The following is a 22956-nucleotide window of genomic DNA, read 5'->3' as shown; positions in this document are numbered from 1 at the left end:
AGAACAAGATATTTCGTTGGCCAAATGACATTTATACCCCTAGCTAAATCACAACACGAGCAGAACACACGCCCTCTCATCTAAACCCTCCACGTACCTCCAAATCCAACGGTCATCACATCTCCAATCATCCAAAAAAATCGCTCCCTTATCTCAATCATCCTCACACACACACGCACCACACTCCTCACCACCAAATAGATTAGAAACACCTTCTTCTTCGTCAATTCTCTCTTATTTCTTTCTTTCCATTTTCTTTCTGTAGAAAATCGCTAAATCAATAATCATGCTTCTCAAAACCGCTGTAACCGCTTCTTCTTCCTCGCTTTCTCTCTTCAACTCCGAAAACTCGCGTTTGCTTCCGCTTCTTCACAGAGGAAGTAAACCGAACCGATTATCTGTTTCTGCTTCCAAAGGCTCTAGCAATGACCGTGTTCTAACTGGTGTATTGTTTGAGCCTTTTGAAGAGGTGAAAAAGGAACTCGATCTTGTTCCTATTGTTCCTCAAGATTCTATTGCTCGCCATAAATTTCATGCTGAATCTGAAGCTGCTGTTAACGAACAGATCAAGTACGTTTTCGTTCCTTTCTTTTTATATCTGAGTAATTTTATTTTGATTTATTTAATTAATTTGATATATTTTTGTTGTACAGTGTGGAGTATAATGTTTCGTATGTTTACCATGCGCTGTATGCGTATTTTGATAGAGATAATGTTGCGCTGAGAGGTCTTGCTAAGTAAGTGATGATGATTTATTTGTTTTTAGTTTTTATTTTTATTTTATTGCTAGAAATGATTGTTTAAGCGTTGATGAATGCTTGTTTATAGGTTTTTTAAAGAATCAAGTGAAGAGGAAAGAGAGCATGCTGAGAAATTGATGGAATATCAGGTTTTTCTATTTTTACTTATTAGAAGCTATACTTGAATTTTTTTTAACAGATGTCGACCGGCATTTGTGATTACTTTCAGTTTATTCATTTTTAAAAAGTATTCCAGGTGTCGATGTGTTAGTATCGGTGTCGTGTTTCTGGTGTCTGTGTTTTATAGGTTAACAACGAGTACAAAATATGTTAACCGATTAAAAAGTTGTTGAGTTATGTTGTTCAAATATGATTTTCAATTCAAGTATGATTTATTTTTACTGATTTTGTATGTTTTTATTTTTAGGCTTTTTTGGTGTTTTCCTGTGGTGTTTTAGTTCTGATTGTTTATTTTTGTTTTGATTTTAGAATAAAAGGGGTGGAAAAGTGAAGTTGCAATCTATAGTGATGCCGTTGTCTGAGTTTGATCATGCTGATAAGGGTGATGCGCTGCACGGTTAGTTTCTTTTTTTGGTTTTAATGGTTTCTTTCTTTCTTTTGCATATTCCTTCATTTAATTGAGTCTGAATTGTGATATGTGTAGAGTTTATGGATCAAAATATTTGTTTATGGTAATATGACTGTTTTGGGTGTTGAGTTTTGAAGATAATGAGTGAATTTTTGTTCTGGATAAGTGTTATACATAAACGTGGTTTTGAATAGAGTTAATTTTATAAAACTATTACTCATTAGATTATAATTTTGTTTGAACTGGAGTTTTGTGTTTGAATGGTTTTAGTCACAAAGGATGATCTAAAAATAGACAATTTTCTCCAAATTACATAATCATCTTTTCTTCAAGTTGAGGCTTGCCAATGGTGTCAATTATGACACAAAAAACCCTACCAGGATATATATCACGCTTTATTGGAGGCAAAATCAATTCTAATATGGTTTATTGTGAAATTCAACATACTAGAATCCTTGTAAATTCAAAAATCATTTTCATGATTTCACCAGTGACAATTATGATATTTCCAAAGGAATGGGATTCTAGTTTGTAATCGGATACCGGACCTTAATTATGACCATGTTCCAATTTCTTTATTGTAATCATAAAGAAGATACCCTTGGCCTCTGAAATATTTTGTAACATAAATTGAAACCTGATTTCAGATTACATTTATGCTTTTTTATGCCCCTAGTTTACTAGTTTGATGAACAATTAATGTTTGCTTCCAAAATGATAAATACTATAAAGGGTTATTTTCTAATGAGTAACACAAGATATGGAGGTTAAATTTGTACAATTGTTACTGGCATGGATTCTCAATTAATCGAATTGAACATATTTTCTTTATTGCAGCAATGGAACTAGCACTGTCATTGGAGAAGTTAACAAATGAAAAACTCCTTAACCTGCACAGCGTACGTCATGTTTGTTGGGTTAAAGTTTTGCTTTCTGGCTTACTGACATTGAAATTGATGAAATAGAAATTCCTCTCTGTTAACTTTATGTACATTTTTCAACAGGTTGCCTCAAAGAATGGTGATGTGCAGTTGGCAGACTTTGTGGAAAGTCAGTTTTTGGGTGAACAGGTATGCATAACTTCTCTTTGCAAATTGCCATATTTATTTTTCCAGTATAAGGGATTATACATAATTCTCTGTGACAAATTGCATTTAGCAAAAGACTACAAGGAAGCTTAATCCGTTCAATTTCCGCTCTTTAATTCTTATTTTTCCTTTCATAGGTTGAAGCCATCAAAAAAATATCCGAGTATGTTGCTCAGCTTAGAAGAGTTGGCAAAGGACATGGTGAGAATTTCATTTTCTGCTTTATTCATGCATCTTATTTTCGTCTCATAGTTTTCTTTACATGTCCTTTTTCAAAGATATTCTGTGTTAAGTTTTGTGGCTTTTTTCTATGGTCTTTCAGGTGTTTGGCACTTTGATCAAGTGTTGCTCAAAGAGGAAGCAGCTGCAGCTTGATGATTACATTTTCCTCCCTTTTTAGTCATTTGTATCTATTCATATAGATGACTACTTTTAAGTCTTTTTGCTATAACTAGAAATTAAAACTGAACCGTGGCTACATATACTTGGATTGTTTTTGGTCATTGATAATTTTTCAGTTTGTTTAGTAGCTAATCCATGGTGGTTTGTTTTTCTTCTAAAAACTCTCTTCCTGTTTTAAGTTACCAAACACTGTTGAACTGATCAAATGCCTGATAAAATTGTTTTCACATGATATTACAAAATGCACTATTTTTTTCACATGGCAAGAAGAATTTGAATCTGTTAATTCATGCAAATTTTTGCTACCTATGTAATTTTGTGGACAAATTTCTAAGCATGTATGGAAAAAAGATTTTAAGTTACTATTGTCTTTTTGTATTATATAATGTTAAATTGTTTCGTTTTTACTATTTGCCTAATGTATTTTCAGATTGAACTCTCCTACCCGCATATAGCTTGAGAGTTTGAGATTTTTTGGTCCCGAGATCCATCGAACTCGAGACCTAAAGGGAGCAAACCCTTGGGACCCGAGCTCCCTTCCGCTGGACCAACCCTCTCATGTTTCTTACTTCCTAAATAAACAAATGAAATAAATACCAATGAAATTCAAAACTCCCTTAAACTCAATGTTCATAAGCAATCAATTTATTTCTTCCATGGAACACATGTCAAGTAATGCTCTTAACTTTATGAAAGTTCAGAGGTTCTGTTAAGATAACTACAACTTGTTCATTCCTTTTGAAGTAATATGGTTTCACCACTTCCTCTTTAGTTAGATCACAAAGAAAATATAATCTCACATCAATGTGTTTGCTTCTTCCAAAATTCTCTTAAGCCAAACCTTTGACAAGCATGTGATGTAGTGACAATACTTTGTTTCTTTGAAAATTCTCTTAAGCCAAACCTTTGACAAGCATGTGATGTAGTGACAATACTTTGTTTCTTTGAATTCCAGGAGATTGCAGCTCCATTTAAGAGAAAGACGTATTTAGATGTATTTTTGCAATCATCCAAATTTTTAGCATAATCATTGTCACTATAACCAGCTAGTTCATTCCTTTCAATTCTCATAAAGAAGAAATCATAGTTAACAGTGTCTTTCAATAGTGAAGTATTTCTCTTACTCCTTGATGAAGAAGGAATTCAGTTGGTGATTCTAAAAACCTACTGAGGCTAAGTTTGGTCGAGTCATTGTCATAGATACGCAAAGTACCACTTGCAGATTGAACCACTGAGGCTGACAACATACACAAAATACCACTTGCAGATTGCAGATTGAACCACTTATGTCAAGAAAATATTTTATCATTCTTAAATTCGTCATCTCAAATTCTTTTATCATGAATCATTTAAACTCACTAAATAAATTTTAACATTCTCAATAAATATCAAATTATCCATTTAACACTCTAAATAAGTTATTATATGTTTATCTTTTTATTTGCATTAAAGGTACCAAACAGTAATTTGAATCTTCTAAAAACTTGAATGGCTTCACATTTTTCTTTTAGAAAGTATACCCATGTTTTTCTATAAAGTCAGTTGGAAACTGATTTTAGAGATTAGGATGATCATTTTCATCCCCCATAAGATCTGAACAAAATTCAATTTTTAAAAACACAGGTTACAGCACACTGAGCATGGTCAAACTCCTCATCATGAATTGAATGAGTTTATCATTCAATATCTCAGGAGAAAATATTATGTTCTACCACATTGATTCAAAACTAGGGAATGAAAAGATTCCTTCAAGAATAAATATAGCATGCACAACAAAAGTTGCATAGAGCAACAAGTCAAAATTCAAGTAATAAAATCTCAAGACAAAATACATAAGAAACCAAAAGCGTCAATAAAACTACCAAACACTCAAGTCTATTATAAATTCATTCAAAAGAGATCTAAGCAGCAATGGCTTGTTGAGCTGCAGCAGCCCTTTTCCTAGCCTCCTCGATAACAGTTAGCTTAATACCCTTACCCTTAGGAAGAGATACCCATGGCTTAGTACCCTTACCGATGGTGAAGACATTGCCCAGACGGGTTGCAAACTCGTGACCAGTAGCATCCTGAACGTGAATGGTCTCAAAGGTTCCCTTATGTTTCTCCCTGTTCTTGATGACACCAACACGGCCTCTGTTTCTACCACCAGTAACCATGACAACATTACCGACATCGAACTTGATGAAATCGACGATCTTGTTTTCCTCGAGATCTAGCTTGATGGTGTCATTGGCCCGGATGACTGGGTCTGGATAGCGGATGGTGCGACCGTCATAGGTGTTGAGGTATGGGATACCTTTCTGCCCAAATTGAACTGATCTAACCTTGCAAAGCTTGAACTGAAACGAAAATCACATAGAACAAAACATTTAAAACTAGTGTCGAAATTATTTAAAAAAAGGTTTATTATATTGTTACAACAAACTTTAAAACAAAACCAACAAAACATGCTGATGTATAAATAACGAATTATTGCACAAGGGAACAGAAGAGTACACATAAATATTCGGCAAGAAAATAAGCATACCTTTGACTCATCGTCCCTAACTGAGTGAAGACGGAAACGGCCTTTAGTGTCATAGAGCAGACGGAAGTTCTCATTTGTTTTAGGAATAGAGACAACATCTGTAGAGGTGCAAATTTTTAGTTAATCAAATCAAGATAAATATAAAAATTGAAATTTTTTAGAAATGGAATAGAGAAACTCTAAGCAAACAGTTTAGTTATATAAACGCTAGAATACACAAAAAATACATACTAAACAATCAAAGAAACAACATCAAGTATTTGTCAAAGATAAATCAATAAATCCAAAAATCCTCTAACTTCTCCATTCATTCAATATTGAGGACCAATTAACCAAACTACAATAAATCAGAAATCATCTAGCTTCATTCAATATTCAAGCACCAATAAACCAAACTAAAATACATCAGATATCATCTATCTTCATTCAATCCACTGGCACCAATAAATCAAAACCACAATAAATTAGAAATCATCTAGCTTCATTCAATCCTAGAGCACCAATATACAAAAACTACAATACATCAGAAATCATCTAGCTTCATTCAATCCTTAAGCACCAATATACCAAAACCACAACACACAAGAACTTATCTAGCATAATTTAATCCTCAAGCACCAATATACAAAAACCACAACATATAAAAAATCATATAGAATGAAAAATTATATCAATACTAAACCTCAAAACCACAATACATTCAATCCAAATTACTTTAAGTAACTATTCTAACTGCACAACATGAATTTAGTATTAATATTGACAATTGAATGGCATGTGACATACCCATCATTACTAAACCTAAAAACCACAATAAATTTAATCCAAATTAAATAGTAACCACTTCATAAATTTAGTACTAATTCCAAAAAATCGAATGGAATGTAACATACCCATGAATCCAGCTGGATAGGTCTTGTCAGTCCTGACCTTGTTATCAACAAGGACATGGCGTTGCATGAGAATGGCAATAACCTCACGGTATGTCAAAGCATACTTGAGCCTGTTTCGCAAAATGAGAATGAGTGGAAGGCATTCCCTTGACTTGTGGGGTCCAGATGAGGGTTTAGGAGCCTAACAATTCCACACACAACAAAAAAATCAGCCTTTAAAACATACAGTTAAAAATCATCAACTGAAAAATCATACAAAAAATCAACTTACAAAAGCACCACCCAATTTGTCAAGCATCCAATGCTTGGGAGCATTGAGCCTCTTCAAATGCTTCTTCAAACCTCTCGCCTGTTACAAAATCATCGAAATGCACAGATCAAGTACAACTATGAGAAAATAACACAGATTCCATAAAGCTACTGAAAAATTTTCAAAACATTTATCTAATAACAGCTTTGTGATTCGGAAAACTCTAACAAATCACATAGATGAATTGAATAGAATGAGATTTAGAAAAGGAAGAGAATACAAACCATGTTGTGAGTTGGGAATTGAGCAGCCGGAAACCTATCGGCGCAACAATGAGGAGATTGAAGACTGAAGTGACGACGTGGGCTGTTTGTATTAATAAGGTAACCCTAGTCCAAAGAATAGAGTCTGGGCTGGCCCATACTCTCTTGACTTGCAGCCCAATTGAGCTTTATCATTTTTTTTAATTAAATTTTAAATGAGGGAAATTATTTTGAGTATTTTTCTTTCACTAAAGTGTTGATTTTAAAAAAATATTTTTTAGGTATTGAGGTAAGAAACTAGTACATAGAATCATATTTTTTTTTATAAAAAATTGATGCATTTTTAAACTAGATTTAATATTAATTAGTTTGTATAATTTTAGGGGTAAGTAATTCAAATCTCTTGAATAGTGTATAAGTTTTTTCAAGTATAAGTAGATTCTTTCATGTTGTTGTATTCATTCACCTCTTGTTTTTATATTTTAATTGTTAATTGACTAAAATAGAAGTTTATAAAGAGAAAAAATGAATGAGTGGCTAACCATTAGTGTATATTGGGAAAATCTCAAGTTTCATATTGATTGGAGATTGGGCATTCAAAGAGTTTATATAGAATGACACCCCTCACCTTATAAATCGGATTTGTAAAGATGAGTTGGGTCAAATTCTAATATGGTATTAGAGTTTGGTTTGGGTCACCCACTGTCTATATATGCATCAAGCTTAGGGGTATTAGAAAAATCAAGTCCCTCATATCGATAATTCGGGCCACTTGCTTCTTATATACATGCACCGAGCTTAATAGTGTTGGGCGTTAGGGGTGTATTGGGAAAAACTCTAGTTTCATATTCATTAAAGATAGAACCCACAGAGGGTTTAAATAAAATGACATTCATCACCTTACAAGCCAAAAATTTATGGATAAGTTAGGCCAAACTCTAATTCTATCATGGTATCGATCGGATCATGGGTTACGCGTCGTTAATATCCACGTACCAAGCCCAAAAAAGTGTTGGGCGTCAAGGGTGTATTAGGAAAATCTCAAGTCCCACATTGGTTGAAGATAGAGCATGAAAAAGTTTATATAGAATGACATTCATCACCTTACAAGCCAAAAATTTATGGATAAGTTAGGCCAAACTCTAATTCTATCATGGTATCGATCAGATCATGGGTTACCCGTCGTTAATATCCACGTACCAAGCCCAAAAAAGTGTTGTGCGTCAGGGGTGTATTAGGAAAATCTCAAGTCCCACATTGGTTGAAGATAGAGCATGAAAGAGTTTATATAGAATGACATTCATCACCTTACAAGCCGATTTTCAAAGGATGAGTTAGGCAAAATTCAAATAATAACATGGCGATGTGGATCTCCGATACGGTGACACATGGTGAACTTGCAAAGTTAACATTAACGCCTAAGGTAGTAAAAGGATGAGGAGTAAAATTATTATGGGTTAGAGAGAAAATACGCGTCTCACATGAGATATCTTATATATCAATGGTGGTTATGGATGTTTCCTACCGGTTCAGAGTGGAATATGGGAGATCATCCAATGATATATAACTGTATGCAGCAACCCTATGCATGGATCCAGTACATAGGTCTATGTCAAGGTTATAATTATGTGCTTTAGTGAAGTTTTCAGGACTGATGATTGGCTTTCTTCCTTTTGGACCAATAGCTAACCTGTAACAGTTTCCACAAGGCTTGTCGTGTCGTAGCAATGGGAAATTTTAATAAAATTATGCCATGTTTACCGTGTTAGGTCAAACGCTTGGAGAAATGGGAAATATTTGGGAGCTGGGGCAAATGACCTTAGGAACATGCGCTTTAAATGCTAGTGTTATCATTGAAACATCGTGCGTTATTGTTCTTACACGTGGCACTAGTTTCTTTGACTGGGGGTGCTACTTCCTTCTAGGGTCTTCAAGTGTACTAGAGTGTCGTTACGTTGTTGAGGTAAATCCAACCGGTTTTTTCATCGTCCCATTTTCTTTAATTGGGACTATTATTTTAGGTGTCCCATCATAATATATAAAGGTTAGTCCATCTTCCTTGCCACATTTCCTCCATTGGAGAAAACAAGTCTATTGCTTGGAAAAAAAACTAGCCTAAAACAAAGCCAGAAAAGATTAAAATAGACACAAATACATGTGCAACAAATTAAGCCTATAGAATATCTTCATCAATTCAAGATGACATGCAGCCTAAACAACTTGGAATCTCCAACTGTGGAACAAAACAACAAATCCTCATGATTTGATTGAATGAACAAATATTGCAAACGAGGAAGATGATCCGCCTGGAGAGAACTCGAGACAAATTTCATTATGAGCGCGACACCTCTTGCAGAGCACACTTCATTGGTCCCCATTTCTCCCTTGCACAGAAACCAAACCAACGATTATGCTACAACTTGAAAACATTTTCATTTCTTTTGTAACAAAATCTTTTTCAAATATAATTAACTGTTAATAGAAAATCATAATCGGTTGCAGACAAAACACAGTAGAAAAACGTCTAGTTCTATGGGATAGTGCAACTACACATTAATGCACCAATACAGCCAACTCCTGGCCGATCCAACTCTTACTCCACTGCTACCTATTTTGACACAAGTTTCTATTGAGGCAGCCAACCAAGACTGACTTCATTTCTCGCACCTACACAACACCCGACCCGAAAATGGGGATCATTAACCAAGGAACTAGAAGAATGCTTCAAAGATCTACTCAGTATGAAAAAGGCTTTCTAACTACACAACTAATCCCAACACAACTCCAAAACTGCAACAACCTAATCATGACAACACTACAAACTAGCTGGGATATAGAATGCAAAACCCACACAACAAATTAGCAACTGCTAAGCCTATTTGAAACCACTTGATTTATATGGGTAAAAATTTAACAACAAAAACCCAATCTGATTTGACCAAGTAAATTCACCCATCTACATCTGAAAACCCCCACGGGTGAAACATATAGAAAGGCTAACACAATTGAATCCCCAAATTAGCATCCAATGATCACTTCCTATGCCAGAACAAATCTACAAAGATTATAAGAAAGGAAAAACAGAAAGCACAACTCCAAACATTCGTCTAGAATCTCTTCGGGACTTCCACCTCATATTGGCTTCATCATTCTATGCAGACTTTTGGGTTTGAAATAAACTGATTTAGGGCGAAACAAAAGCCCCTGACCTTTGACTTCAACCACTTCCAAGAAATCTCCTGAATATCGAATATGCTAGGACTTCTACTCCGCTCTGGGGTACCAAAAATCTTTTTGTTCCTCCTTTTCCCAATTGCCTAAAGACACACGAACCAAATGACGAAAATTTTGTCTTTTAGCACTCTCCCACTACTGTTGATACCAGCAAATTGATTGAAATTCTGCAATGCGGAATTATGAGAAACATATAAAAAGGAATCCATCTTAGAACCTCGCTCCATGCATTCCAAGCTAACAAACATTCAGAGAAAATGTGAGCAACCCTTTCCTCTTTATCAGAGCTAAATGGGCATGAATTTTGAGAATCAACCAAGATGCATCTCTTAACTAGTTTATCTCTAGTGGGAATTCTGTTTTGCCACACTCTCCAAGTCAAAACCAAAACCTACAGGGGGATTCAATTACTCCACATTATTTCTAATTCCCCTACAGGAGTAACCAACCCCTCCATGAATAATGAATATGCGTCTTTAATTGTGTACACATGCATGTGCCACATCCATGAATCCATAGTGACGGTCGTCAAAGAAACTCTTTGAATCTTTTCTAAAATTTCAGTCACTCGCATTTCATCTTCCCTTTCTAGTTTGATTTCCCAGTTATAGCTCCAAACTAGATTCTCATCCTCATTTCTAATTGCGTCTCTCACCGTATAATTCTTATCACTAGCGATCCTATGTAGCTCGTGATATGTACTTTTTAGGATTCTTGCTTCCAACCAAGGTTCATTCCAAAATAATGATTCTGATCCATCCTCTACTTCTTTAACTAAATTAAAATCAAACCAATTTTGCTGAAACCTTATTTCCTTTTTATCTAAGGATTGTAAGTCTCTCCACCATAATGAACTAAATTTATCAACCTCGCCTCCTATGAATCTGATCTCCCCATACTTACATTCTAGAATTCTTACCCATAACATCTTCTTTTCAACAAGAAGCCTCCATCTCCACTTACCTAACAAATCTAAGTTAAAAGCCTCTAAGTTTTTTATTGGGTTAAATATGTTGTTGGTCCCTATAAATATCTCAATTTTGACTTTTAGTCCCAATAAAAAAATATTGACTTTTAGTCCCTATAAAATTACTTTTACACGCAGTTTTAGTCCCTGTAGAGGGATTAAATCTACGTGCAAAAGTAATTTTATAGGGACTAAAAGTCAATATTTTTTTATAGGGACTAAAAGTCAAAAGTGGTAATTTTATGGGGACTAAAAACATATTTAACCCTTTTTTATTCATTAACCTTGTTTTTCCTTATCTCTACAAATCTTTCCCGACTGCACCCAATTCACTTTTCTCTCTCCAATACTGCACCCCACAGGAATTTCATAAATATAGATTCAATATTAAAAATAATACCTATTCGAGCCTTAAAGAAGGAAAGATAATATATTGGTAAGGCAAACAAAACTTACTTAAGAAGGACGATATGACCGCCAATTGACAGTTGATTGTTGTTCCAAGAAGCTAATATGCTTCTGTGTCGATCACTAGTTTCCATGCGCCTTTCCTACGCTGATTACCTCCAACAACTATCCCTAAGTATTTAAACAGAGTATATCCATTACTATAGTGTCGCCACCGTATTAGATATGAGAAATTTCACCTCACCATTCCCGAACTCATAGCCATCAAAAAGTTTCTTTGCACACTATTGACCATCATTCGATTGAAACCTTTTGTTGCCAGCACGAAAAGAAAAGGTGACAAGGAGTCTCCTTGTCTCAATCCTCTTCCTGCCGCAAATTCTTTTATGGGACTTCCATATGAATGTGTAGAAGTTAAAATATAATAATAAATAAATTCAAATAATGCCAATGACGAATCTTGTCTAAAATAATAAGAGAAACTGCTACAAATACCAATAAAATATTATAATTAAAATTTATAAGAGTCATTTATGATATATATTTGTTATGTTTAACTATTGTTTCTTTTTAAAAAAATACCAATTATTAATAAAATTAAGCACAAAAACTTGTTTCTTTTAACTGATGATGTTAAAAAAAAAAGTGCAATTTATATGGTTAAACAAAATTTAAATGATCAATTCCCATTTAATTTTGTTAAATTCAATTTTATAAATCAAATATAAGAGACTAGCCCCATTCATTGTTAATCATATTAAAATTGATTTGGTTGTAAAGAAAAAGTTAGACGAGAAAAGTATGTGAAAAGAGTAATAAATACACGAGAAATAGTATATTTGATATATTGTTTGATTTTGAAATATTAAAAAAAATAGAAAATAAAAATAAAAATATTTATTGTTTTTTAAAGTGTGAGAATGTGGCTCAAAACTAAAAAACTTCATACCAAAATTAATAGAATATTTTCCTTGATTATTGTTTAATTTTGTTATCTAAATTAATTTCTCTAACTTTTAATTTAAATTATTTTAAATAAGAAGTTTTGGTCTGCGCTACACTTTTCCAATTTTCAATACTCTTTTCTTAACATGCATTGTTCTCAGGTTGGAGACTTGGAGGTTAATAATGTGCTTATCTCTTTGCATCTAAAAAAACCAAAATGATAAAGGAGAATTGGTTTCATTGTTTCTCTAAATATGTGGGATGTTGCAGTGCTTATATATGGTATAATTATGGGGTGAGTTATTGACATTTTAAAGTTTGTTAGGTTTTGTGATGTTATGTAAGTTGAGTTTCATGTGAACTCAAAAATAGTGCTTCTTAATTTGAATTCTAAAACTAGAAGGAGTTCTTTTGATAGAAGATTGATTTTGTGCACTATAGAGATGTTTGAGAGATTTGAATGAGACATTCATATTGTGAATCTTATCATTATTATTAAAATATTGACAAATTTAAATTGCTCATAGAAATTTCAGTAATTTATTATGAGCATTGTCTAGTTCAATTATACATGTTTTATTACTTGAGTTTGATAGTGGGATACTTTTCCCTTTGTCACAAATCAAAATAAGTAAAATTTTATTCAAGGAATAAAGTGCACAATAATACGTGAAGTATATGCAAATGAGCTAGTATCTGAATACCAATATGAAGATTGAAACGATTTGAACTCTACCAACTAAGCCCGTCTAGCTCAGTTGGTAGAGCGCAAGGCTCTTAACCTTGTGGTCGTGGGTTCGAGCCCCACGGTGGGCGAAACTTTTTCATTCAAACATTTTCCAAAACGACATCGTTTTACACATATTTAAAACTTGTTCCAAAACGGCAACGCATAGTCTTCTCAAAACCATTCGCTCCTTCATAGTATTACTTATTCAACGTTTTTGCGAAACGCACCGTTTTATATAGATTTTAAAACATTCATTCCTTCACAGTAGTATTATCAATATCAATATCAATTATCAAGGTCTCAACCTCTATTCAAACTGAGAAATTTCCTGGTAACACACAAAAATCCATTTTATGCTACTTATAAATCAATCAATCTATAAATATCTCCAAAACACTACAACTATTGAACCCTCTAACAGGAACTAGAAATCACCTCACTTCTCTCAAATTCACCATTTCCACCCCAAAATGCAACTCCACACATTCTTATTCTCATGTTCCCTCATTCTTCTCTGCACCCTTTCACTTCACTCCCACTCTCAACCACACCATTTTATATCTAAATACCACTCTCAACACCCTCTCCCAAATGGGCCCAAAGAATCCATAGAAGTAACCAACCCTCCCTTCACCCACCAACCAACCCCCTCCTGCTCCCAACAAGTCCTCCACCACTCCTTCGCCAACACTATCGACACCCCCCCTTATTCCACACCCTACCTCCCTCCCTTCGACTGCCCTCCACCATGGTCACGCGTCCTCCTTCACTTCCACGCCAAAACCAAAGGCGAACAGTACGATCGCATCGCCGCAATCTGGCTCAACGGCGTCGAGCTTCTCCGTACCAGCACCGCCGAGCCTTCGAATTCTAGAATCTTCTGGAACATTCACAAAGACATTACTAAATACACCTCCCTACTTATCCAATCAAACCTCAACCTCACTATGATGCTTGAGAATTACATAAACACCGAATTCACTGGCGTTTATCATGTCACCGTTACTCTCTTATACTATTACGAAAACACCGTTACAATTCCGTTTAATCGAAGTTCAATTAGGTCTCTTGTGGAAGAAGTAAAAGTACCGGATTCTAAGCGTTTGAAGGAATTACCAGCTGATTTGATTATTCCGGTATCTGAAAATGGAAAACGAGGGTTTTGGTTTAGGTTAGAGAAAGAAAGGGATTTGAGAGTAAAAAGAATTCGAATTCCGCGGAATACTTATAAAGCTGTTCTTGAATTGTATGTTTCTTTTCATGGAAATGATGAGTTTTGGTATTCGAATCCTCCGAATTCGTATATCAAGACGAACGGATTAACGACCGGGAGAGGGAATGGAGCTTATAGGGAAGTTTATGTGACGATCGACGGGGAGGTTGTTGGATCGGAGATTCCGTTTCCGGTTGTTTTCACCGGAGGAATTAATCCATTGTTTTGGGAGCCAATTGTTGCTATTGGTGCTTTTAATCTTCCTTCTTATGATATCGAATTGACACCGTTTTTGGGTAAGGTTCTTGATGGGAGAAGGCATGTTTTCGGAATTGGTGTGAGTAAAGGATTATCATTTTGGCTTGTGAATGCGAATTTGCACCTTTGGTTAGATCATGAATCTTCTATAGTTCATGCGAATAGAGTTGTTCGTCATGGGCCGAAAACAGATGTTCAACGGCAAGAAGAGTTTAGAGGACTTAATGGTGAGTTTCATGTGGCAGCAGAGAAGAACACATTAGTGACAGGTTGGGTTTTATCGAGTTCGGGCAATGTTACCACCGTTGTATCGAAGGGATTCAGTTTTACTAATTTTATTAAGTTTAAAAGCAATGGAACTTATAAGATAGTTAAGCAGAGATTCAAAGCCAGGAAGCTTGTTAAAGTGAGTGATAATAAGGGTGAAATGATTTCTAAGTTAAGAGTTAAGCGCAAGTATCCTCTGCGAGTTATTACCGTGACTGAACCGGGTTTGGGTGATAGATATAAGCTTGTTAGTAATTTTTCTCATGGTTTTATCGAGCGATATGAAGGTAAGGGAATCATGAATTCGATTAGTAATGTCCAGGAATCGAAGGGATGGATTAATGTGAAGGGTCATTCGGTTCTAAATGGTCGTGCGAGCACGAAGCAAAATTATAGTCATGTTGATAAGTCGAGATGCTATAATCGGAATGTTGCAGCTGATAATGGCAGGATTGTTACTGACAATTCGGATTTTATTTGTGAAAATTCCTTGTAGTTTCTCTTGCAGCAAGTGTACCTAGTTGTGTAGTTTCCTACTACATAGGTTTTTTGTGTAGTTTTGTGTAGTACATTCTTAATCTGTATGTTTCTGTTATTCTCATTTGTGCCACTGTGCCTTGATCTAGACATAGACGAAAATAAAAGATACCTTGATGAACGGAATATAATGATAAAAAGAAAATCTTGTCCACATGGATGTTTTTGCCTGTAAAACACAAACACTGAATACGACAGATATTAGAGACACATGCAACAAAAAATATTTGTGCTAAAAAGTACTTATTTGCTTGTAAGTAGAATAGAATCCTAAGTTTAAGTAGAAAAGAATCCTAAGTTTATGGAGATTGAATCCCATGCAGTTAGAAATCACACAGTCCCCTATGGCCCCAAGCAGAGGAAAGCCTGAAGATCAGCAACTTCAGCTTCAAGCATTAAGTTTTGTTCAAGCCACTGATGCCATCCATGCTAGTTTGTGGCAATAACCTATCTTTGATTTGCATAACTGGTATCTTTAATACCATGGCAGTAAATCCTTCAAAGATTAAAAGTCACCATATTTCGTATTTGGTTTTCATTTTGGACGGAAAAAACATTTTAGACATGAAGAATTGATTTGGACTTATTTGATTCATCAAAAATGAATCGGATTATGATCTTTAAACTATGAATTGTAGTTTTTGAGTCTTATTTGATTCATCAAAAATGAAACGGATTATGATCTTTAAACTATGATTTGTAGTTTTTGAGTCTAAACGTGATTTTTATAGAGATTTATTGATGCGTGAATGTAACCACTATAACTTCAACTTACTTTTCACATAATCAATTTTTCATAACCAATTTATTTATAATCAATTTTCATCACCTAAGAACCAAACATTAGTTTAGACTCTTCAAATTCAAGACACAATTGTTTCAACTTATTAGAAGTTATTCCTTAAAATTTAAGAATGTGACTAATTTGTTCACATTCAGAATCTACTTGGAATGGTAGTGTTACACTTTTAAGTAGGTAAGAAGCAATCAAACTCTTGATATTCTCTATATTCACTATAAATACATGTTTACCAACTGATTTCACACTCATACAAGATTACATGAAGAATAAATTAAGAGTGTGTTTGGATGGAGCATTTTAACGAGGGAAAGTAATGTTTTGAGGGAATTTAAAATGATTTGACCAAAATCCATTGTTTGGATACAAAAATAAAGAATTGTTAAAATGATGGAAATTTATGGAGTATTTCATCTAAGTTAAATTTAATCATTTTGAAATGACACCAAACATCAAAGAATTTGAAATTCCTCTCATGTTCCATGGAATGTATTTGTTATTATTATTTCTTCAAAATTTACAAATTGGTCCTCATATTTTTCAAAATTTTAAAATTGACCCCAAAAATTTTTTAAAAATTGCAAATTGGTCCTTAATAATTTTTAAATTTTATAATTTGGTCCTTCAAATTTTTAAAAATTACAAATTAGTCTCTACTTTTCATTTTTTAATTAGGTCCAAAAAATTTAAATTTTATACAAAATGACACCAAAAATCTAACAATGAATTATCTTAATACTCCATCCAAACAAAACAATTTAAAAATGAATGGATTTGAATTGAATCATTTGAATTGCTTTGAATTTTAAATTACTTTAAAATTTCTAATTACCTCATCCAAACACACTCTAATATTCCTGAAAATCCAAAATCTTGCGAGTAATTTTGATTTAGAATACATTGAAACATGGAAAATGAAAAGAAAAGAATACAACATCACGTTCATCAACCTGTGTGCATATTTAGCTTCATAAACTTGTGGGACGCCAAAAACTTTTCCTGCCGACAATAAACTGATTTTGATGCGACGTTACAGACCAGTGAAGTGAGCGCAAGATTGGATCAAGTTTGCTAAGCATTTCCACGGAATCGTGAATCACAAGATATCCATCTGGTCTCAATATGCGATCTATCTCCACAACCACATCTACAAGGTCGCATCTGTCAAAGTATGAAATATGTCAGAAACATGTCTCAAATCAATACATAACCATAAGGATGACTATATTGAAGAGGACTTCGAGCTGGCCTACTGCCTAAGGTAGAATCCACTTTTACGATAAGCATACCTTTGGTCAAGATGTTTGAAAAGAAAGCTAGCATGAAGGAGGTCATATGTGCGCGGATAGGTATTAAAGGACTCGCACCAATCATGATACATTCCTATTAATCCTCGGTCCAATATAATAGAAAGTGTATCCGGCACATCAATGGGAACTACATTCATCACCCAAATGGGCCGATCAACAAGTGCTGCCGCAAATCTGAAAATTACACACTTGGTATCAGTCTGAAAGATTCTTAAGGGAATCTAGCCAGCTTGTGTTGATGCAATAACATATTAAATGTTGAAGGAAAAAATAAAAACTAATCTTATACTTTACCCTGCATAACCAGCATTCATGTCCATTACATTTCGAACACTCGACCAGCTTATCGAAAGGCCATTGTCATAAACATCTGACACTAGTTGAGACCAGTGCTTGCTATCCTTGTTGAACTCATCAATGGCATCTGAATCGTGACGTAAGCTAGGGGGCTTACTAGTAAGCCTCTGAGGCCAAGGCATGGGCCAGCTCAGCGGTTTACCCTTACCATCAAGGGGAAGAGGGGTAAGGCAGCTATTGAGTCGGGAATACCTAAAAAATAATAATGCACCGGAAATAAGAATAGAAAGAAAGTAAGCAAAAGGCAGCAACAATATAGTGATTTGGTTTGCGACGGCGTAAATAAAATTTTCAATCACATACCATGAGCTATTTTTCCCATCCATATTTTCACATATAGGTGGATTGTTTTCTTTACGTTTTTTATAGCAAGAAGATGAAGTCGGCTTTTGGTATATAACAAGTCCAATTCCAGATGAATCATCAGCCTTAGCCACAACTTTCCAGCACATAGCTTTTGTTATAGCCACCATGGCTGCATTTTGAAAAATAAATTAAAAGGAATTTTTTTTATTTTTCTAAAGCACAAGGGATAAGAACACAGAATCATTGATCTCCTAAGGTATAACAAACTGTGTGCCTACTACATATATACAAAAATTCAACATAGAGAGAGATAGAAAGACAAACCTTTCCATACTTTCTGATCTCGATCATCGTTGCGATAAACTGGTGTTGCAGACCATGCAAAGTAACCGCCGGGTCTAAGAATCCTATTGAGTTCGTATAACGGTTTACCACCTAAAGTTGTGAACCAGAGTTTCAGATATTTATATTAACTGAACATTTAAGGAAGTTCTAGAAGCTAACCTTATATGGAAATAAAGGGTGAAAAAAGAAAGAAAATTACCATCTGCATCCCAATGAACTCTGCATCGTGCACAATGGATCATATCGAAACCATTATCAGGAAAAGTCAACTTTTGTGTTCCAATAACCGAAAGAGTCGCAGGAATTCCCCGCTCCAAAGCAAACTGTATCTGAGCTTCATGTTCATCTTTTGGGGCAAATGACATGGTAATAACATTTTTGTCTAGCAGATAGCCACCAAAGCTAGCAACACCGCAACCAACATCAAGAACAACCCTAACATGCTTCCCCCATTGAATTTTCGCTAATGTCTAGGGCACAGCAAAAGCAAATCAGCAAATTACAAGGCATAAGCATTCAAAAACTAGTCCTATATCATAATAAAGGAAAATTAAGTGGACGCGCACAAAATTATACCTTCTCTATGAAGTCAATATAATGATCAACGCCGTCTTTGAATTGAGTACCACCTCCTGGAAATTTGAGATATTCGCCAGATTTCACAACCCAGTGTTGGTCTTTCTTGTACTCAACTAGCTTCGAATAAGGGACATTATCATACCAAATCTGTTGTTTAAACAGAACTATAAAATTCAATTGTTGCAAACAATTAATAACACAAAAGGGAAGTAATTGAGCATAAGGTAGCATTTCATGGTAAAATTGAGCTAAAACTAGAACACGAAGCTATGTAGCACCAACACCTATGAAAAAAGTGTGTTCGTGTCAGTGTTGGTGTTGATGTATCTGGGGCTTCATAGACACTAAAACAAAGGCCTAATACTATTATAGATCAAATGAGATAAAAACAAGTTCAAGAAACAAAGATCTAGACCAACAACAAAAAAACACACAATATCTTACCAAACCAACAATCTCACCATATCCCTGCTCTTAGGCCAACGAACTGGTTTTTTATAACCTTTGGGAATCGGCAACAAACAGTCAAGACTAGTTTCAGGACAATGTCTTTCTCTATGTTCCATGTGTCTCCTCGACTTCAAATTCTTAATCGCTTTATAATTATCCAAACAAGGTATAAAATCAACCGTCACACTTTCCTTGCAAAGCTTCCAATCAATACTAACATTATTATTATTATTACCACCACTAAGAAGAGCCTCTTCTTCTTCCTTTGATGGTAGCTTTTCTTGTTTTGAAATTGTAGTGGAATCTGATTCTGTAGGGTTGAGTGGTGGTGGTTGAGGTTGGTGTTTGAGATCGGAGTAGATAATGAGGGGGTTGAAAGTGGTGGTGATGTCGGTGGTGACGAGGAAGAGTGTGACGGAGATGAGTAAGATGGAGAGAGATATAATGAATGGGTATTTCTTTTGCTTGAAGAAGTGTTCAACTGGAATGGCCATTTTTGGTTTTTGTGTATGAAATCTGGGTTTGTTGTTTGAGTTTGAGGAATGTGTACGTAGAAAGAACTACTTTGGTGTTAAGAAGTGAACATAGTTTCAACTTTCAACTCATTCCTAGGATCTAGACGCGTTTACTCTGTCTCTTGGTGACGGTGCACGGTTTTACTATTTTCATTTTGTTGTACTTTAACTTAGGTTCTTTTTCTTTTTCTTTTTAAATTAAGTATTAGCTTCGTGAAGGGAAATGAGCTATTTATAAATTTAAGTTAACTTGTTTTCTAAACCAATGTTCAAAATTATAAAATTTCAAAATACTTATTTTAGAATTAAATTAAACCAAATATATTTTAGATCTAAATCAAATCTATCTAATTTAAATTTAAATCAAATTTGCATGTAATAAACTATTTCCACACTTCTAAATCAAATTAAATTTTTTTGACACAAAGAAGTTACAATTTAACACTAAATCAATTAAATATTATAAATAAATTGAAAAGTTTTGATATTTCAATATATACATATCTCTGCTTTTAGAATTTATCAAAAAAGAAAACATGTATAATAAAAGTACAAAACTATAAATTTGTATAAGATTGTGTTTGTATTTTGGGTAATAGTTAATTTTTTCAAGTCTGTATAGAGATTAAAATATTATTGTTAGACAAATAAAATAGCTTATAGGTTTAAATTAGTAAATTCTATAGAGATTTAATCATTTCTTTTTGAATTATTATATATTTTTTAATTATTTTGTTCTTGTTAGCTTTGTAGTTGAAGGACTATGAACCATCATAAAATTATGGTTTAGATCCGCAAATTATCAAATCTATCGTTCAAGTAGTAACATGGAATGCATGAAAGGTCTTAAATGGAACAGAATGAATTAGGTCATGTGCTTAGCACATAGGCGGGTTGGTCATGTCACAACACTTCCTCTAAAAGTGGTCACCTGTAACGATTTTTAATATAGTGGGGTCAAGCTAACCAAATCCTATGAGAAAGCCCAAAGATTGTGCACATTTCACTAGGTCAAAATGGGTTATAGATACACATCATTAGAGTTTGATTGATCCATTATATTCTTTACAGATCACTGGCTAAAGATACACTTCTTAGCGCATTGCATGCATGATCACTACTATTATACTCCTAACAACTATTGTTGGCACTCACGTGTGGTCTTGTAAAACATTCACTGACCATACCTTTTCAAGAGTTTTGTTCATCTACCGTCATTTCATAATGATAGCCACACATGTTACATTTAATTTTAGCAATTAGGAAGCCTCGACGGAGATGTATGTCACTATGGATAAACTACGTCGTCAGAACCAAATTCTGCAAGCAATCGTCCAGACAATTGAACAACAACAACAATCCAACGTACACTAGGAAGGGATATAGGTTGAAGACTCTTAACCCATTTATATCGAAAGATATGACACTTTTGTCTTAGAAAATTTCCAGTTCCCCCATTTGGTAACACATGATGGGAACAACGACTTTCAGAAATATATCACCATATTTAACATGCAGATGATGATCATAGGTGTGTCATTCTTCATCAAATGCTTGCTCTTTTTTAGAATCTTGAATGAGGTGGCCTTGCGTAGGCATATGAAAGGGGTGGCCTATGTTAAGGTGCATTGGTGAGAACAAAATGAAATTGATATTAATTAATATTCACGAGGGCGTCTATGAAATTCACATAGGGGAAAAACACTAGCCAACTAGCAAACAAGCTTTCATGCTCTGAATACTATTGGTCGATTTTACAAAGAGGTAGCTCAAACTTTGTCAATAAATGTGACAAGTACCAATAATTCTGAGACATACGTCACACCCAGTCAAGGTCCTTCATTCAAAACTTTGCCATGATCATCTATGTGTGAGGAGGTAACATTTTGAGACCATTCTCCATAACCTCAAGACAATTCATTTGTTTACTTGTAGGTGTGAATTATTTCACTAAGTAGATAGAATTAGTGATTGTTTCAAAGATTACTGCAAAAATAGTAAGCCTTCGTGCTTAGAGGTTGTGGATCGTCTTGTTTATCTTTAATCATTTTTCTTTACATGTCTCGTGTTTGGAAGACAGTTGACCATCATAAATACTACAACTCAGATCCACACATTATCAAAGATCTTGGCCTGACATATTGCAGTTACATGGAACACACAAGAGGTCTTAAATGGGACATAACAAGTTAGGGCACATGCTCGACACATGGGTGAGTTGGCTACCTCACAAGTCTTCATCAGAAAATGGTTTCCAGCCACGATCCCTTATGGAGTGGAGTCAAATTGACTAAATTCGAGGAAAAAATCAAAGACTTTACACATTTCACTATGTTAAAATGAGTCAAATATACCTTCACAAGGATTAGATCGATATAGCACATTCTTTACAAATCACATATTAAAGACTGGATTAAAAACCATCTACTTAGCGCATCACAAACAAGATTATTACGGTTGTACTATCGTTGTACTTACGATAATTTTATTATGGGAAAATTCACTATAATCATACATAATTTAATTGTTACTCTATTAGAAAAAAATTAATTGGTCTTTAGAGCTCCCCTAATATTTTAAGTAAGATCCATTTATTCAAAGTAAATAGAAGAAGACACTTACGATAGATAGTCTATTAAAAAATGAAATCGATAACCGGTAAGATGTTCAAATTTTAAATTTTAAATTTAATAAAAAAGAAGAAATTATTTATCCACGTAGAGTTGCTTCTTCTTTTGTGTGTATTTAAGTTTTCATCATCTTGTGCGGTATTTGTTGGTTTTTCCGTCTTAGTACGGTGTTTGTTGGTTTTTCCGTCTTAGTACGGTGTTTGTTGGTTTTCCTGTCTTAGTACGGTGTTTGTTGGTTCAGATTGACACATTTACTTCAAATCATTGCAGATATGAGGAAGACTTGAGCGTCAATGTTGCAAATCCAGAAGTATGAATATCCTGGTGACTTTTATTTTATTATATTAGTAGACA

The 22956-nt window shown here is 34.3% G+C and overlaps 4 protein-coding genes and 1 non-coding gene across 5 annotated transcripts; 3 read left to right on the top strand and 2 right to left on the bottom strand.

Moving 5' to 3' along the window:
* Positions 1-155: 155 nt before the first annotated feature.
* LOC131621034 (ferritin-2, chloroplastic-like) lies at positions 156-2951 on the top strand. Its single transcript, XM_058892237.1, has 8 exons — positions 156-570; positions 654-737; positions 829-889; positions 1230-1317; positions 2167-2228; positions 2334-2399; positions 2555-2618; positions 2740-2951. Exons 1-8 carry the CDS (start codon positions 287-289, stop codon positions 2790-2792), a joined length of 762 nt encoding a protein of 253 aa, XP_058748220.1. The 5' UTR covers positions 156-286; the 3' UTR covers positions 2793-2951.
* Positions 2952-4547: 1596 nt separating this feature from the next.
* LOC131621032 (small ribosomal subunit protein eS4z-like) lies at positions 4548-6853 on the bottom strand. Its single transcript, XM_058892236.1, has 5 exons — positions 6774-6853; positions 6511-6588; positions 6240-6420; positions 5347-5444; positions 4548-5158 (listed from the first exon to the last, which is right to left on the bottom strand). The coding sequence occupies exons 1-5, from the start codon at positions 6774-6776 to the stop codon at positions 4721-4723; spliced, it is 798 nt and encodes a 265-aa protein (XP_058748219.1). The 5' UTR covers positions 6777-6853; the 3' UTR covers positions 4548-4720.
* A 6196-nt stretch (positions 6854-13049) lies between these two features.
* Positions 13050-13122, top strand: TRNAK-CUU (transfer RNA lysine (anticodon CUU)). The gene has a single exon. It is a non-coding gene; the product is annotated as a tRNA-Lys (tRNA).
* Positions 13123-13308: 186 nt separating this feature from the next.
* LOC131617647 (peptide-N4-(N-acetyl-beta-glucosaminyl)asparagine amidase A) lies at positions 13309-15467 on the top strand. Its single transcript, XM_058888904.1, has one exon. The coding sequence runs from the start codon at positions 13507-13509 to the stop codon at positions 15268-15270; it is 1764 nt and encodes a 587-aa protein (XP_058744887.1). The 5' UTR covers positions 13309-13506; the 3' UTR covers positions 15271-15467.
* A 1422-nt stretch (positions 15468-16889) lies between these two features.
* LOC131617646 (probable methyltransferase PMT23) lies at positions 16890-20115 on the bottom strand. Its single transcript, XM_058888903.1, has 8 exons — positions 19469-20115; positions 19005-19154; positions 18628-18898; positions 18408-18518; positions 18081-18252; positions 17715-17969; positions 17400-17594; positions 16890-17271 (listed from the first exon to the last, which is right to left on the bottom strand). The coding sequence occupies exons 1-8, from the start codon at positions 19949-19951 to the stop codon at positions 17079-17081; spliced, it is 1830 nt and encodes a 609-aa protein (XP_058744886.1). The 5' UTR covers positions 19952-20115; the 3' UTR covers positions 16890-17078.
* Positions 20116-22956: the final 2841 nt, after the last annotated feature.

Source organism: Vicia villosa, linkage group LG7 (genome assembly GCF_029867415.1).
Source record: "Vicia villosa cultivar HV-30 ecotype Madison, WI linkage group LG7, Vvil1.0, whole genome shotgun sequence".
NCBI lineage: Eukaryota > Viridiplantae > Streptophyta > Magnoliopsida > Fabales > Fabaceae > Vicia > Vicia villosa.
The sequence above is the reverse complement of the archived record's forward strand: the minus strand, read 5'-3'. Positions and strand labels throughout refer to the sequence as shown.